General features: G+C 51.6%; 1 protein-coding gene across 4 annotated transcripts in view; it reads left to right on the forward strand.

Annotated features, from left to right (window-relative positions):
* BCAS4 (breast carcinoma amplified sequence 4) overlaps positions 1 to 10237 on the forward strand; it is an 87680-nt gene extending 77443 nt beyond the window's left edge. For 3 of the 4 annotated variants that reach the window (XM_023184150.3, XM_023184153.3, XM_023184152.3), the window contains one exon: positions 9542 to 10237. In XM_023184150.3, the coding sequence (XP_023039918.1) occupies positions 9542 to 9664 (123 nt within the window). In that variant the 3' untranslated portion in view covers positions 9665 to 10237. The remainder of the gene's footprint in view (positions 1 to 9541) is intronic. The other variant, XM_023184151.3, reaches the window with a different exon arrangement.
* The last annotated feature ends 7957 nt before the right edge of the window (positions 10238 to 18194 follow it).

Below are 18194 nucleotides of genomic sequence, written 5' to 3' on the forward strand. Positions count from 1 at the left end.
AGCCGGATGCTGACCAAAGGTGACCCGTTCGTGCTGTCTGAGTGGACCAGATCGAGCTACCCCTGAGGGTCCTGAGGTTGGAGGGCAGATGCTGAAGGGACATCCTGGTTCCTGACTGAGAGCTCACCCCTAGTTCCACACAGCTCTGGGGGTGCCTGTGTGCTGGGACAGTGCAGATGCTGGAGCTGGGCAGGCCTGGGGTCGAACCCCAGCTCTGCCAATTCCCAGCTGAGTGGTTATGGCCAAGTGACTCGCTGAGCCTCAGTTTCCCCTTTTGCAAAGTGGGATGGAGGATCCCTGCCTCTCCCAGCCGCTGTGAGGATGAATGCTCTGTGACCCTGCAGGTTGCATCGTGGGCTGGGCACTCTGCAAATGCTCCGTTCTTGGTCACTGAGGTTGAATTAAGAGAGGCTGGGGCTTGGTTTATGGAGTGAGACTGATCTGTTTCTTCTGTTGGCTTTAAAAAAAAATTATAGAATTAGAGCGAAGTTGCTGTGATAGTACAGAGACTCTCTCTATACCCCTCGGCCAGCTGCTTCTGTTGTTAACATTTTACTGTGTGCGTTGTCACAGCTAAGGAACCAACACTGACACATTATGAACACAGTTGCTTCAGTTTCCCTAAAGTCTTTTTCTGTTCCAGGATCCAGTACTACATTCAGTCATCATGTCTCCCCAGCCTGCTCTCCTCTGACGGTTTCTCAGACTTTCTTGTTTTGTTTTGGTTTGGTTTGGTGTTTTTGGTTTTGCGTTTTTGTTGTTGTTGTTATGTTGGAGAGAGGGTCTCGTTCTGTTGCCCAGGCTGGAGTGCAGGCAAGATAATGGCTCACTGTAGCCTTGGCCTCCAGAGCTCAGGTGATCCTCCCACCTCAGCCTCTCAAGTACCTAGGACTACAGGTGCATGCCACCATGCCCAGCTACTTTTTTGGGTTTTGTTTGTAGAGATGGGGTCTCCCTGTGTAGGCCAGGCTGGCCTTGAAATCCTGTGCTCAAGGGATCCTCCTGCCTTGGCCTCCCAAGGTGCTGGGATTGGCCAGGCATGGTGGCTCACTCCTGTAATCCCAGCACTTTGGGAGGCCAAAGTGGGCAGATCACTTGAGGTCAGGTGTTCGATACCAGCCTGGCCAACATGGTGAAACCCTGTCTCTACTAAAAATACAAAAATTAGCCAGGTGTGGTGGCGCACACCTGTAATCTCAGCTACTGGGGAAACTGAGGTATGAGAATCGCTTAAACCCAGGAGGCAGAGTTTGCAGTGAGCCAAGATCATGCCACTGCAGTCCAGCCTGGGTGACAGACAGAAGCTCCATCTCAAAACAAAACAAAACAAAACAAGAAAACCCACACAAAGTGCTGGGATTACAGGCATGAGCCACCACGCCCAGCCTCGGACTTTCCTTGTTTTTGATGACCTTGACAGTTTTGAGAATATCGGGTAGGTATTTTGAACAATACCCTTTAATTAGGGCCTATCTGATGTTTTTCTCATGCTTAGACCAGGGCTGTGGGTTTGGGGGAGGAAGACCGCAGAGGTAAGGCGCCCTTCTCATCACATCATAGCAGGGATACCTCAACATGGCTCAGCACTGATGCTGCTGGATGTGGGTCACCTGGCCAAAGTGATGTTGGCCAGGTTTCTCCACTGTGCAATTTCTTTCCCCACTTTCCATACCCTGCTCTTTGGAGCGCAGCCCTACTCAAGGGAGGAGGGGCAGACGCAGACAAACAATTTGGAATTGTTTTGGAACGATTTTGAGATTTGCTTCTCCTCCTCATCTGCTTGCTTTTGCATCTAGCACTTGTCACTTCTTGGGTGATCCTTTCTTTCTTTCTTTTTTTGAGTCAGAGTCTAGCTCTGTTGCCCAGCCTGGAGTGCAGTGGCACAATCACGGCTCACTGCAGCCTCGACCTCCAGGGCTCAAGTGATGCTGTCACCTCAGCCTCCTGAGTAGCTGGGACTACAGGTACGTGCCACCCCGACCAGCTACTGTTTTTGTTTTTGTAGAGGTGGGGGTCTCGCTATGTTGCCTAGGCTGGCCTTGAACTCTTGGACTCAAGAGATCCTCCTACCTTGGCCTCCCAAAGGCCAGGATTGCAGGCTGCCATGCTCAGCCTGATCCTTTGATTTCATTATCTGAACAACCCGGGCTTGAGTCCTGGCTCAGTGCATTTACTCTCTGTGTGACCTGGGTGGCTTGCTATGAACAGAGGGATCATGAGAACAAAAGGATGTGTCCATCAGGCTGCATGTGGTGCTTTGAGCAAATAGGTTGGTGTTTTTTCCTACTTGTGACAAGAAGTACTGAGGTGGCCCATTGAGCTGACAGGGTGTCTCGGAAGTAGTCAGGGACCCAGGCTTCTCCTGGCTGCTGTTCTGCCATCCTTAGCATGTGGCTTTTGTCTTCCTGGTCTCAAGGTAGCTGCGGCACCTCCAGCCTCACTGCCGTGCTCCAGGCAGGACTCAGTGAAGTTGACGGCGTTATCCCTGTTTTGTAGAGGAAGAAAGTGAGGCTGAGGAGGATGAGAAACCCTGCCTTAAAGAGTGCTGTGAGGTTAGAAGTGGTGTCACCTGGCGTGTAGTAGGCATGGTTGTTTTCACAGTAGGATGGGCCTCTCTCAAGTTCCCTGGCACTGGGGGTGCCCAGTGCCCTGGGGGATGAAGGTGGGCCTCTGGCAGCAGGCACCTGAGCTCCTCCACTTGGCCAGCCTGAGGCTTCAGGCTCCCAGGGGCTGGCCCAGGTTCTGGTGGGGCTGTGGGTGGCTGGGGCAGACCCTGGACAACCTTGGATCCCAGCCTGCGAGTACAGGTGCAGTGTGTCCGCCCCCCCTTCTGGGGTGGAGGATGCTGGGCCCAGCAGCCCTGTTGACCTGTGCCTCTTGCCTGATCTGGGCGAGTCAGCACTGGCTGGGGCTGCAGTGGTCACCTAAGAACAGCCAACCACATAAAAGTCAGGCCCAAGGAAGGTCACCAAGGCAGGCCTGGCCCTGCAACTGGGTAGCCATGTCTGATGACCTACTATTCAGTGCTTGCTTGCTAGGGAGGTATAGGCAAAGGTTTGTCATTCCTGTTCTATTTGGGAGGACAGATTTAATTCAGAGGCAAACTATGATCTGGGGATCAAATCTGGCCTGCCACTGCTTTTTTTTTTTTGAGATGGAGCCCCACTCTGTTGCCCAGGCTGGAGTGCAGTGGCGTGATCTCAGCTCACTGTAACTTCCGCTTCCTGGTATAAATGATTCTCCTGCCTCAGCCTCCCAAGTAGCTGGGATTACAGGCACCTGCCACCACACCCAGCTAATTTTTGTATTTTTAGTAGAGATGGGGGTTTCATCATTTTGGCCAGGCTGGTCTCGAACTCCTGACCTCAGGTGATCTGCCCGCCTTGGCTTCCCAAAGTGCTGAGATTACAGGCATGAGCCACCACACCCAGCCTGCCATTGCTTTTGTGAATAAAGTTTTATTGGCACACAGCCATGCCTTCTGTTTACATATTGTCTCTGGCTGCATTTATACTACCTGGGCAGAGTTGAGTGGTTGTGACCGAGACTGTGGTTTGCAAAGCATAAAATATTTACTGTCTAGCTCTTTACAGAAAACATTTGCTGAACCTGACCTGAAAACCATGCAGGGTGTGGGATGTGCGATTCGGGCTCCCCAAGAGGGAGATGCGGGTGGGCCAGGACTGGCGAGGGGCTGTGGAGGGTTTATAGAAACAGAGCAGCACAGGGCAAATGGAGGCCCTGAGATGGTGGGTGTGGCTTTAGAGCAGAGCTTGTTCTGACTGGGGGGCTTCAGAAGAGAGGCTGTGAACCCAGCCCGGGCCTGAGGCTTCATCTTGTCACGTGCTGTGACAAACGTTTGAGGTCTTTGTGAGAAAAGGAGCTGCTGGGTGGTACGGATTGCTGGGGCCAACTCTGAGACTTAGCCAGACGCAGCAGGTCACAGGAACTGTGGGGATCTCAGGGACTGGGGCTCCTCAGCTCAGCCACGAGGGACTGTGGGCCCGGAGCCGCCCGATGGTCTGATTTTCCAAGAGAAACCGGCAGTCTGCTTTTCACGGGAAATCTGATTTTTACATGTTTGAAGTTAATTCCATTTTTACAAAATCACGAAGCTGATCCAGCACACGTGCATTTGGCCTGTGCACTGCAGGTTTGGGAACTCAGGTGTGCGGGGTGGACGCAGGGACCTGCGGGGGTGTGGGGAGACTCAGAAAGCAGCCAGGCCCTGCGCCCCAGCACTCACTCCCTCTGGCAGAGGCGGGCCTTGGTCTGGGGTAGGCTGGGGAGGAGCTCACAGCCGAGTCAGGTTTCTGTGTCTTGACCTATCCTATCCCAGAGCAGAGAACATTCCTGCCTGCGGCCCGGGAGGAGGGGGTTGGGAGCCGGATTCCGAAGGGTTGGACGTACCTCGTGGACCCCAGCGGGGACTCATTCCCAGCCAGAGGGCGAGGGGCGGGAGGTGGAGAGCTCTGAAGTCCCCTCTGAGATTTTCAAGGGTGAAAACCCTAGGGTTTGAATTTGCTGCTCCATCCTCAAGGAGCCCTGTAGCGCGATGGGCAAGGGCGGGTCTTGGAGCTGGACAGGCCCAAGTGGACCCCAGCTCCACTGCTGTCTCCCTCCGGGGACCTCAGACACAGCGACTCCTCCCTTGCAGGCTGCCATGAGAATCCAAGAAAGAATGGGTGTGAAAGTGGTTTCCGTGGCATGCGGGTATGCCAGTGAGGGGGTCTGCCTCCGGGGCGTGGTCCTGTCCATCCGCCAGGGGTGTCTGCAGCCTGACAGCCCTGCAGGCATCTGGTTGTTTTCAGCCTCACACACCAGCCCTCACCTGCTGATTCAGGCGGCTGGTTTCAAAGCACTTGCTGCCACCCCGGGGGTTTATTATTTATTTCAGGCAGGACTCTTACAAGCAACCCTGGTCAGCGTGGCTTAAAGGAAGAAGAGAATTTTGAGGCTCATGAACAGGAAAAGCCCCAGGGTAATTCCAGTCTTCAGCAAAATAGGGTTCACGTGCTCAAAGTGATATTGGCAGCACTCTGTCTTGCCGCGTCTTCCAACTCTGCATCCCTCTGCCCGGGCTTCATTCTCAGGCCGGCCCCTGGTGGGGTGGCAGGAGTGGCCCGTCACCTGAACTCCCAGGAACCTCTGGGGAGAGCATCCCTGTCCCAGTAGCAAGAATCGCAGTGGCCCTGTCACATGCTCACTCCTGGACTCACCTCCGTGGGTGGAGGGTGAGCTGCTCACATGGGCTGGGCCTGCTCTTAGCCCCAACCTGAGCTGTGGAGGGGGTGGGGATCTGCTTAGATGGGGAGTTGGGCACAAGGGGATCCCTTAGAAAAATCAAGATGCAGCCGGGCGTGGTGGCTCACCCCTGTAATCCCAATACTTTGGGAGGCCGAGGTGGATAGATCACCTCAGGTCAGGAGTTCAAGACCAGCCTGGCCAACATGGTGAAACCCCGTCTCTACAAAAATACAAAAAAATAAGCTGGATGTGGTGGTGGGCGCCTTTAGTAATCCCAGCTACTCGGGAAGCTGAGGCAGGAGACTCGCTTGAACCCGGGAGGCGGAGGCTTCAGTAAGCCGAGATTGCACCATTGCATTCCCGCCTGAGTAACAGAGCAAGGCTCTGTCTCAAAAATAAAATTAAATCAAGATGCTAGCACCCCAAGGGGAAGTGGACAGACAGGCTGATACAGCGCCCACCCATACCCACCGTTCTCCAAGACTGTGTTTTGGTCTGAAGAGGAAACACCTGAGCTTCCTGGCTCATGCCCCTCTGCCCCTGCCTGGCTGACTTCAGCCCCGTTCTCCAAAGAGCTGTGGGTTACTCACCCACGTGTCTCCAGCATGTCCTCCAAGGTGTGAGGCTTGGGCCTGAGTGGATGTGGAGTGGCCCCAGCATCTGCAGCCTTTTGTCTGGTCTTCCAGACCAGTGGCCCTCCTGGAAAAGGAAAGCATGCTTGTTCTCGGTGGAGCCCCTGGGGGCTCCTAGTGATTGACTTCCTGTCTGAGTGTACAGGAAGCAGCTGTTCAGTAATCCATTGTGACGTTTGGCCAGACACCGACAGAGCTTGTCTCCCTGCGACCCCCTTGTCCAAATTCAGGGATGACCTTTCCCCTCTGTCACCAGGAGGGATGTGATTATTGGGAGTTCCTTGCATTAGTTCTCTCCAGGCCTAAAGATACGATCACATCTAGAGCTGCCAGCAGCCTCTCACCACTCCTTCTCCTTGGCTTCTTCATAATGATATTGATTTTTCCTCCATTTTTAGAATCCATCTCCTTGAGGGAGGAGACAGAAACTCCATCCCTCTTCATAGAACCATTTCAAAAAGGAACAGGGGTTTGGGATGAGGCCCAGCTGGCCTAGGAGAGGCCGCCTGGCTGGGCTGGACACTGGCTGTGGCCTGGCCTGGTCACTGACCCTTGCCTGGGTCCTCAGGACTAGGAGAAGAAGGGCCGTTTCTTTTCAGATCACAGAACACTCTTTGGCTCCTAGTCATGTGTCAGGATGAGAGGGGTGGGCTTTGAACTCCCATGATTCACTTGAATGTTGCATTTTCTAGATACTATGACAGCCAGTTCTCAGGCCATCCTTAAAAAGAAAGAGGGTGAAATCCAGCACCTGTGGGTACCCATACCTGTGGGTACCCACCAGCCGCAGCCCTCTGGCTGGAGATGTATCTTGTGGCTCAGCTCCTGTTTGTGTTCTGATGGCAGTGCCATCAGGGGACATGTGTCCACTGACCCACAGAGGCAGGGATAGCTCGGGAACGTGCTAGGAGAAGAGGGGCAGGTTGGAATAGGCCTCATCTCCCGAGTCATCCCCGAGCAGGCTGAGCCAAAAGTGGCTGACTGAGCACTGGCTGGGCAGAACGTTCCATTTGCCGTGTGTGAGGTTCACCCTTGGCCAAGATGCATCACTTGTCCTGGTTTTCCAGATGTGGAGGTGGTGACGCAGGCTAGGATGAGGTCCCTAGATATCAGAGCATGTTGCACCTTATGTAAGATCCTTTGATGGCTCCCTTCTGCAACAGGCTCGGTGTGGTATGGTGGGAAGTCAAGGCCCTGGAGTCCAGACGTGATTACCTGGCCACTCTCACTTTCGGGGGACACATGCAACAGCCTCCTCCTGGCTCCACTCTCGCCCCTGGAGTGTATTCTCTCTCCTGCTGTTCCTGAAGCACAGACCTCATCACACACACAGCCTCCCGCTTACGAGCTTCAAAGGCTCACAGTGCTCCTGGGATCAAGGTTATAGCTTGGCTTGCAAGAGTGAGCGCAGGTGGCCCCAGCCAGTTTTCTGGCTTCCTCCCTGTCTACGTGCTGATCCCCGCAGTCCTACACCCCAGCCACTCAGCGCAGGCTGTTCCCTCGGCCTGGAACACCGGCCTTTGGCACCACTATACCCCGCTTCTCCTGACTCCTGGCCAGTTGCTGCTGAGGCTGTGAAGGTTCTAGACAGCTCAGCCCCCAAAATTCCCCCAACCCTCTAGGATGAGCTGAGGCCCCATCTGGGTTCCCCAGGCCTTTGTGCCCATCCTGCCATTAGCCCGCATCATAGGGTGGCATTGTTTCTCCTGGTTCATTTGTGTCCCCACTAAGTGAGTGCCATGCCCCATGAAGGCTGGGACGGTTGTCTTGTTCATGGCTGTCTCCTCAGCGCACAGGACAGGGCTGGCCTGGTGCCCTGTAAGTCAGTTGCTGGTGGACAGATGCTTGGATGTGTGACTTGGGGCAAGGCACCTCCTGAACCTTGATCTCCCCCTCTGCACTGGGGTCATGGTGTCAAGTGCAGAGGGAGGGGAGGGGAGGGAAGGGAAGCAGGCAGCACGGGAAGGGGCCTGCAGAGGTGTCTGGCAGTTGGGGAGCTGTCATTGGCCACAGTCTGGAGCCCACATCCCTGCACTGACACCCAGCTTTCAGCTGTAGCCAGAACTGGGTCTCAGCCAGAGTGGGCAGAAGTAGCCAGGAAATGAGACAGTGCAGGGAGCTGGGGGACAGGGTCAGGGGGTGGTGAGAAGGTCCCCTCCCTCTGTCCCCCTTGGCCCTGCATCCTTGCTCATTTCCACCAGCTCCAACCAGGAACAGCAGCCCAGGAGCCCTCTCCTTCCTCTGGTGCAGGTCACGGTCCTTGCAGCCTGGACGCTGCATGAGAATCACCTGGGAGCTGTGAAATGTCCCACACCCAGGCCATGCCCCAGACTAGTGACATCCGACTCCCTGGTGTGGGCCCTGGGCATCAGTATTTCATAAAACTCCCAGGAGATTCCAGCACACGGCCAAGTTTGAGAGCCGTCATTCCGGGTGGTTGTTGGTAACCTGGTTTTTCCTGGAGATGCTCGGCAGACTGCAGGAGCCCGCCAGCCAGCGTGCAGTGAGCGGCTCAGTGGGAAATCTCCCCTTCCCCGCCTCCCTCCACAAAAATCCTCACCAGAAACGAGGAAGCACTTCTTAAAATGGTTTTGTTTTTTGAAAGAGTAGCATATGCATATGGCAGGAACTCCAGGCAGCACAGATGGGTACACAGTGGAAGAAAAATCAGTCCTGGCCAGGTGCGGTGGCTCACACCTGTCATCCTAGCACTTTGGGAGGCTGAGGCGGGTGAATCACTGGAGGCCAGGCATTTGAGACTAGCCTGGCCAACATGGCGAAACCTCATCTCTACTAAAAAAAAAAAAAAAAAAAGCCGGGCGTGGTGGCACACGCCTATAATCCTAGCTAACTTGGGAGACTGAGGCAGGAGAATCGCTCGAACCCAGGAGGCGAAGGTTGCAGTGAGCCAAGATGGCACCACTATACTCCAGGCTGGGTGACACAGCAAGACTCTGTCTCAAAAAAAAAGAAAAAAAATCATGTCACCAACCACAGCCACTGTACCCAGGCTCTGGGATGGCCCTGCACAGCTGTCACGTGTCGGTACAGGTCCCTTTGTCACATGTCTGCCCTTCTCGCCTTGCTTTCTTAGTCCTTCTCTACCAGAACGTATTGATGTGCCTGGCTCTTTTTTTTCCCCCCCGAGACATTGTCTCACTCTGTTGCCCAGGTGGAGTGCAGTGGCACAATCTCGGCTCACTGCAACCTCCATCTCCCGGGTTCAAGTGATTCTCCTGCCTCTGCCTCCCAAGCAGCTGGGATTACAGGTGTGTGCTACCATGCCTGGCTAATTTCTGTATTTTTAGTAGAGACAGGCTTTGACTATGTTGGCCAGGCTGGCCTCAAACTCCTGACCTCAAGTGATCCGCCCACCTTGGCCCCCGCAAAGTGCTGGGATTACAGTCATAAACCACTGCGCCTGGGCTGCCTGGCTCTTCTTGATGCCTACAGGGTATTCCGTTATGGAGACGGCATGACATGGATGTCTTGGTCCGTTTGGGTGACCAGCTTTGGCCGTCATAGGCAGTGCTTTTGGAGGAGCTCAGAGTCTTTGGTCATAGGTGTGAGTCCTGCGGGATGAACTTGTAGACGGGGAATTCCTGGGTGTTGGAACAAGTGGATCCAAATTGCCGATAGAGCACAATTTCTTGTCATTCCAGAAGTCGCCTGCACCAGTACCTGTGACGTATGAGCTGCCCACACTGTATAGGACGGAGGACTATTTTCCTGCGGACGCCAGGGAGGCACAGCACCACCCTCGCACCTGCCCTCGGCCTTTGTGAGCTTTGTGGTCTTCCCATCAGGAATGCTGGAAACGTGACATTGTGTACATGCTGCAGCTTGGGGGTTTTTTTCTTTGTATTGCTGTTTATTTTATATTTTGAAAAGATTTTTTTAAATGTCGAGATGGGCTCTCACTATGTTGTCCAGGCTGATCTCAAACTCCTGGGCTCAAGTGATCCACCCGCCTTGGCCTTCCAAAGTGGTGGGATCATGGGCAGCAGCCTCCGCGTCCAGGCTGCTGCCATTTTCAGATTTCCTCCCTGCCTCATGTGAGACTACAGGATTTGGAGAAGTAGTTGGAACCCACGTGTGGTGCCTCCCACATCGGCCTGCCTGGGGTTCTACAGGGGTTGAGGGGCCAGGCCTGGCCGGGGCTGATGGACAGTGGGGACTTTCCTTCTCTCCATGATGGCTTTCCAGGGGCTCCATGATCCGCTCCATGATGGGGTTTTGCACGGGGTGCGCTCTGCCACTGTGGTGGGTGGATGGGTGGATGGGTGCCGGTTGTGTTCCCTCTAGACCTCGGTGCCCACAGCCTTGAGGATCCTTCCAATAAAGGTGTCGAGAGCTCAGTCCTGGTCTGGTGTGAGAGTGATGGGGAGTGATAGTTTCCTTTTCACCTGAGCAATGTTTTCTAGAAGGTTCCTCCTGTGCCTCACCTGTGAGGGCCTGATCCTGGGCATCTGTTTATGAGGCTCCAGCTGAGGGGAGGGGATAGTCCCGGCCTTTGGATTCCCAGCAAGAATGCAGAGGTCATTAGGACCCCCAGAGTCTTCAAAGGCTTGTTTACCTGCATTTCTTCCCATGCAGATGAGTTTCCTGCTATTGTCCTAACACTCCAGATTTCTCACGGTGACTTCAACCTGCAATGAGTATTTCTGGAATTCCTCGAAGAGCCAAGAATACACACATACATACAGCCAAGTCCACTATGCACATACAGGACTGAACTGTAGACCTGCATTAGAATTTCAAGATAATCTGCGTGACCAAGGTGACTCATACCTGTAATCCCAGCACCTTGGGAGGCTGAGGCATGAGGGTCGCTTATGCACAGGGGGTCAAGACTGCAGTAAGTCGTGATTGTTCTACTGCACCCTAGCATGTGCAACAGAGCAAGACCCTGTCCCCCACCCCCCAAAAAATTTTTCAAGGAAGGCTAAAATGTTGAATCTGGCAAGAGAGAGTAGAGGCCAGGTGCTGCGGCTCATGCCTGTGCCAGCACTTTGGGAGGCTGAGGTGGGCGGATCGCTTAAGCCCAGGAGTTTGAGACCAGCCCGGGCAACATAGACCATGTCTCTATCAAAAATACAAAAAAATTAGTTGGGTGTGCTGGTGCACATCTGTGGTCCCAGCTACTTGTGAGGCTGAGGCGGGAGGATTGCTTGAGCCTGGGAGGTTGAGGCTGCAGTGAGCCATGATTGTGCCACTACACTCTAGCCTGGGTAACCAAGTGAGACCTTGGCTAAATTTTTTTTTTTTAATTAAAAACAGAAAAGCAGGGAAATGGTTTAGGACAATTTTTGGAATTAAAAGATATAGGTAGACCCCTTGTTTCTGGAAAAGTCGGCATTTTTCTTTTTTCTTTTTCTTTTTTTTTTTGAGATGGAGTCTCACTCTGTCACTCAGGCTGTAGTGCAGTGGCACGATCTCAGCTCACTGCAACCTCCGCCTCCCGAGTTCAAGCTATTTTCCTGCCTCAGCCTCCCAGGGAGCTGGGATTACAGGAGCCCACCACCACGCCCAGCTAATTTTTGTATTTTAGTAGAGACGGGGTTTCGCCATGTTGGCCAGGCTAGTCTGGAACTCCTGACCTCAGGTGATCTTCCTACTTTGACCTCCCAAGGTGCTGGGATTACAGGTGTGAGCCATCGTGCCCGGCCAGCATTTTTTTTTATTGAGGTAACTTTTGCCATTTTTTTTTTTTTTTTTTTTTTTTTAATGAGACTCCTGTCACCTAGGCTGGAGTGCAGTGGTGTGATCACGGCTCCCTGAAACCTCAAACTCCTGGTCTCAAGTGATCCTCCTGCCTCAGCCTCCCAAGTAGCTGGGACCACAGACGTGCACCACCATGCCTGGCAACTTTTCACATTTGTTTTATTTTTTGTAGAGACAGGGTCTCCCTATATTGTTCAGGCTGGTGTTGAACTTCTGGGCTCAGGGGACCCTCCCGTTTTGGCCTCCCAAAATGTTGTGTTGGCAGAAACTTTTATTGAAGTATAATTTACTTTACAGAAAGGGGTGCCTAAGTGGTTCACTAAATTTTTCACAAACTGAATGCATCTATTTAAGCCTCACCAGACTGAGAAACCAACCAACCAACATTATCAGCACTGAGTAGCCCCCTCATGCCCCCTTCTGGTCCATGCCCATGCCCACCCCACCCCAGGCTGACAGCATACTGACATCTAACCGTATGGGCTGGAGTTTCTAGTTTCTGTGCGCTGTATAGAGAGGACACACGGGATGTGTACCTATGTTGTGTCATCTCTTGTCTCTGGCGTCATTGGCTTGATGTTACCTTGGGAGGTGTCCCTGTTGCTGTGTTACTGTAGATCATTCATTCTCATGCCTGTGTTGTATTGGCTGGGACTGTTTTTAGCGAAGGGAGCTTGGATACTCTGCATGCCCCAGTGTGCTCAGGGAGAGCATGCATTGGATGGAAAGTTGGCTGGGTGCGGTGGCTCATGCCTGTAATCCCAGCACTTTGGGAGGCTGAGGTGGGCAGATCACTTGAGGTCAGGAATTCGAGACCAGCCTGGCCAACATAGTGAAACCTCATCTCTACTAAAAACACAAAAATGGCCGGGCGCGGTGGCTCAAGCCTGTAATCCCAGCACTTTGGGAGGCCGAGACGGGCGGATCACGAGGTCAGGAGTTCGAGACCATCCTGGCTAACACGGTGAAACCCCGTCTCTACTAAAAAATACAAAAAGCTAGCCGGGCGAGGTGGCTGGCGCCTGTAGTCCCAGCTACTCGGGAGGCTGAGGCAGGAGAATGGCGTAAACCCGGGAGGCGGAGCTTGCAGTGAGCTGAGATCCAGCCACTGCACTCCAGCCCGGGCGACAGAGTGAGACTCCGTCTCAAAAACAAAACAAAACAAAACAAAACACACACACACACAAATTAGCCAGGTGCTGTGGTGTACCCCTGTAATCCCAGCTACTCGGGAGGCTGAGGCATGAGAATCTCTTGAACCTGGGAGGTGGAGGTTGCAGCAAGCCTAGGTTGTGCCACTTCACTCCAGCCTGGGCAATGGAGTGAGACCCTGTCTCAAAAAAAAAAAAAAAGAAAAAGAAAAAGGAGAAAGCTAATGTTAGTTTTTTAGACAAGCGGTTGAGGACACTCATTTCCAGAAGGGTGAGTATCTGCTGAGTGTTGGGCACTCCCAGGCTTCTTTCTCCTCCCAGCGCCTGAAACAGGGGCCAGGGAGAGTTGGAAGGAAATCCCATGTGATTAAGCCATAGCAACGTTGAGTGTCCTAAAGCAGAGACCCACAGGCTCTGCACCAGGAGCATGGCCCTGAGGTTAGCCTGCCTTGCAGCACTGTCCACTCCCACGCCTCTTAGCTGTGTAGCCGGGCTTTTCGCTTGCTCTGAGTCCAGCCGCCCCTGCGGTAAGACATGAGGATGGCTCTGGCCTGATAGGTTGTGGTGAGGGTGACACAAGGTGAGCTGTGTGCGTGCTGGGCACACTGGTAAAGGGCTCTCAGTAATGGGAGGCTGCTGTTGCAGTGCCCCGGCTGCGATGGGGAAAGGGTTGATTGTGCTGCATTTCTCAGTTGACCAGCGGCATCCGAGGGCCTGAACAGTGAGTGACTCAGGAACTGCCCTTACATGTCAGAGTTAGAAGTCATGGGAGAGCAGAGGCTGCTCTCTCTGTCCTGATAGGAGGGGTGAGGTTGCACAGGGAAATCTATGGGGAAAAGGTGACAAATGAACTGGAAGTAGCCATTTCAAAGTTCCTAGGATTTGCATTGCCAAACAATGAGCTTTAAGGGACACTTGGAGACACCCGGGAAGGAAGGCCAGGACACTGCGCCTTGCCACGAACCCCCAACCTCAGTCCTCTGAGCGGCTCCACTGTCCTTGTGCCAGGTGACTTTGTGTGCATCCTCATTAAAGCAAAGTGCCTGACGATTCCATTGTCCAGTCAATGATGTCCTCAGTTGCTGACTATTGATGGCCTCTAACCCCTTGGTAAGGGTAACTGCAGCCTAGGAAAGGGTGATCTGATCTTTTTTTTTCTTTTTGAAACAGAGATGGGGTCTTGCTATATTGTCCAGGCTGGTCTCAACCTCCTGGGCTCAAGTGATCCTCCTACCTTGGCCACCCAGAGTATTGAGATTACAGTCGTGAGCCACTGAGGCCTGCCAGTCTTTTTCTTTTGTGGCCAATGTCGGACAGGGACACCAGTAGAAAGGTCACTGCAGATATTTTCCCAAGAGCAAGGCTCTTCGGTCATCCCCCTTTCCCACTTTGCCAGCGGATGTGAACTTCGTGCTCACCAAAGCAAGAGGTTTCAAGACAGCAGCCCATGGGGTTGCATCTGATTGGCAGAAATGTGTGGTTTGCCCTGAATTGTTTTAAGATGTTTTCATGTTGTGACAATTGAGTGACCTGAAAAAATGGAGCTCCGTACCTCACTCAGCACACCTGGAACAATTCCAAAATTGCAAATCAATTAGGAGTTTGATGTATAAAATGAATCTATTGGCCGGGTGCAGTGGCTCACACATGAATCCTACCACTTTGGGAGGCCAAAGTGGGTGGATCGGTTGAGCTCAGGAGTTCAAGACCAGCATGGGCAACATAGCAAAACCTCTTCTCTGTAAAAAGTACAAAAATTAAGGCCGGGCGCGGTGGCTCAAGCCTGTAATCCCAGCACTTTGGGAGGCCGAGGCGGGCGGATCACAAGGTCAGGAGATCGAGACCATCCTGGCTAACACGGTGAAACCCCGTCTCTACTAAAAAGTACAAAAAACTAGCCGGGCGAGGTGGCGGGCGCCTGTAGTCCCAGCTACTCGGGAGGCTGAGGCAGGAGAATGGCGTGAACCCGGGAGGCGGAGCTTGCAGTGAGCTGAGATCCGGCCACTGCATTCCAGCTTGGGCGACAGAGCGAGACTCCGTCTCAAAAAAAAAAAAAAAAAAGTACAAAAATTAGCCAGGCATGGTGGTGCTTGCCTGTAGACCCAGCTACTTGGTGGGAGGCGGAAAGATTGCTCAAGCCAGGGAAGTTGAGGCTGCAGTGAGCTGAGATTGTGCAGCCACTGCACTCCAGCCTGGGTGACAAAGTGTTACCCTGTCTTAAAAAGTAAAATAAAATGAATCTATTGAAGAAATAGGTAAACACATTGGAGAAGTGTACAAAATCGAGAAGCCATAAAAGAGGTCAATTTGATTTTATATATATATATAAATTTTAAAACTCTGCATGGCAAAACCAACAGAAAACTCAACCAAAAAATCCCAAAACAACAAAATCCGAAGCAAATTCAAAAGATAGATGACAAATTGGGAAAATATATTTGCATCTCATGCTACAAAGGGATAATCTCCATAATAAATGTCACCTACAAAAAAGGGAAACAGTGGCAAAACAGGCAAAGGCTATAAACAGGAGTTTCACGGAAAATGCAAAACATGGAGATACTCAACCTTAATGTATGCCAATAAGTATGGAAAAATGCCCTGAGATTTTTCACATTTCAGGCTGGCAAGGATTAAAATTTTTGATGACACTATTGATTCTGTTTTGTTTTGTTTTTGTTTTTTTGAGACAGTGTCTGCTCTGTTGCCCAGGCTGGAGTGCAATGGTGTGATCTCGGCTCACTGCAACCTCTGCCTCCTGGGCTCAAGCGATCCTCCCAACTCAGGCACCCAAGTAGCTGGGATTAAAGGTGTCTACCACCATGCCCAGCTAATTTTTGTGTTTTTAGTAAGATGGGGTTTTGCCATGTTGGCCAGGCTGGTCTCAAACTCCTGGCCTCAAGTGATCCGTCTGCCTCAGCCTCCTAAAGTGCTGGGATTCTGACAGGCATGAGCCACTGTGCCTGGTCTTGTTGGTGACATTTTGAAGAAACGTATTCTTATCCATTGATGGTGGGACACCATTCTCATGGGGGGCAATTGGCATGCCTATCAAAATTAGAAATGGTTCTAGTTACTCAGTAGGCTGAAGCAGGAGTATCGCTTGAGCCCAGGAGTTTGAGGCTGCAGTGAGCCGTGATCATGCCACTGCACTCCAGCCTGGATGACAAAGCAAAACCCCATCTCTTTAAAAGAAAAAGGGTGTGGGGAGGGGGAATGTCCTCAGACCCAGTAATTCCACCCCTAGGAATCCAGTTTACACACACAAGAAATAAAAGATAAATGTACAAGGTTAGTCACTGCACAGTGAGATAGCAAAAGATTAGAAAGAACCCAAGTGTTTATTGATCTGGGGTTTATTCCTTTTTTTTTTTTTTTTTTTTTTTTTTTTTTTTTGAGACGGAGTCTCGCTCTGTCGCCCAGGCTGGAGTACAGTGGCCGGATCTCAGCTCACTGCAAGCTCCGCCTCCCGGGTTTACGCCATTCTCCGGCCTCAGCCTCCGGAGTAGCTGGGACTACAGGCGCCCGCCACCTCGCCCGGCTCGTTTTTTGTATTTTTTTAGTAGAGACAGGGTTTCACCGTGTTAGCCAGGATGGTCTCGATCTCCTGACCTCGTGATCCGCCCGTCTCGGCCTCCCAAAGTGCTGGGATTACAGGCTTGAGCCACCGCGCCCGGCCTATTCCTTTATAGCCCAACCACATGATGGAACACTATAATGTTGTAAAAATGGATTAATGTTCTTTATGAATTGGTATGGAAACATTGCCAAGATATGAAAGCCAAATGCAGAAGAATGTACGTGGTATGCTATTATCTATGTGAAAAGGGCATTACCATTCTCTGGAAGGATAAACACAGATTTGAGAATGGTGGATATCTGGGGTGAGAGGTATGCTTTTCACTGTACTTTAAAAATTTTGATATTTTGGTGTTTGCCTATTCAAAAAATGGTTAAAATCAGTTGCCACCAATTAAAAATTAGGAGAATGCATATAAATAAGTGAATTTCCTGTTTGCTTGTTGCCTTAAGAATGTGAGCGCACTGTTTTTAGTGCCAGATATTCTAATTTAAAACAATGAGCTAAATAAAGTCAAGTTGCTTTGGGGGGTCCTGCTCTCCAGGCTTTTCTTATACCCAAATTATTTCACTAATTTATTTCACCTGCCTAGCCCCTGTGGGCATTTGCATTTGAGATCCATAAAAGCAGAGACTCAGACAACGGGAAATTTATTCCAAGGATATGGAGTGTGTGAAGAAATGCGTTTTGGTCTCAGCTTCATGTGGTAGAGGATGGCAGCTGGATGGTCACTGCAGTTCAAGCAATTGGCAGTCTAGCTAGCACCTCTGTACCCCAATTACAAACTCCCTGAAGATGAGGCATGGGGTCCCACTAGAGAAGTGTGTGCTGTCCAGGGCTCTCTTTTGGGAGGTGACTGATACCAGGTCAGACATTGTAAGAAAGCTACACCAATATTCCTCACGAATACAAATGCAAAATCAAGAAAATATCAGGAAACAGATTCCAGCAACATATAAAAAGGATTATATGCCATAACCAAGCAGGATTTCTTCCGGGAATGCAAGGTTGGTTTAACAGCTGAAAATCAGTGTACCACACTGTATAAATAAAGGACAAAAACCACACGATCATCTCAATAGATGCAGAAAATAAGCATTTGACAAAATCCAACACCTGCTCATGATAAAAACTCTCCTTCTTGGGGTAAAAAGGAGTTCTTGAGAAGGTTAGAAGCTACCCCACAATGTCTGCTTACAGGGTTTACTAACTCCCTGGAGATGTTTAGTTGACCCAGGCAGCTACAGGTGTCCAGGAATCTTCCTCTCCATCTTAAAGCAAAATCCCACTAAATCCCACTTTGCATTATGGTCAAGAGTGCAAACATCTTTGGAAAGGGTTCAGAGTAGTTCTGATTTCAAGCAGCTGTCACAGAATTGCCTCTCTGAGTTCCCTGGGCTTGCTGTGGATTCAAAAGCCTGGAAATTCTTACAGGTGATCATCAGCTTGGTGCATTTCGGGCTTGCAGCAGTAGGAGGGAGTGGAGGACGGCAGGTCTGCGGCTGGCCTCTGCAGTCTTTGCCGGGTCTTCTGGCAGAGTGCTTTAAGGACTGCTCATGATGCTGGATTTGGAGAAGTAGTTAAAGGGAGGACTGCAGGAGACATATGCATCACATTTGGTCAGAATGAACATATGGTTCCCCTGAAAAACCAAACCAGTGAAGCCTGAGTGCCCGAGGCCAGCCTCTTCAATGAGGAGGGGTTTCTCACTGGGCATTCTATGGAGATGCTCCGTTGTAGACGTAACGGGCAGAGTTTCATCCAGAGGAGCCAGGCCGAGGTGAATGAAAGGGAGGAGACCTGGAGGAGTGGGTCTTCTGTTGGCATCCTCAAGCCTAGTGCTGCTGCAGTGGGGACTCC

Source organism: Piliocolobus tephrosceles, chromosome 20 (assembly GCF_002776525.5).
Source record: "Piliocolobus tephrosceles isolate RC106 chromosome 20, ASM277652v3, whole genome shotgun sequence".
NCBI classification, from domain to species: domain Eukaryota; kingdom Metazoa; phylum Chordata; class Mammalia; order Primates; family Cercopithecidae; genus Piliocolobus; species Piliocolobus tephrosceles.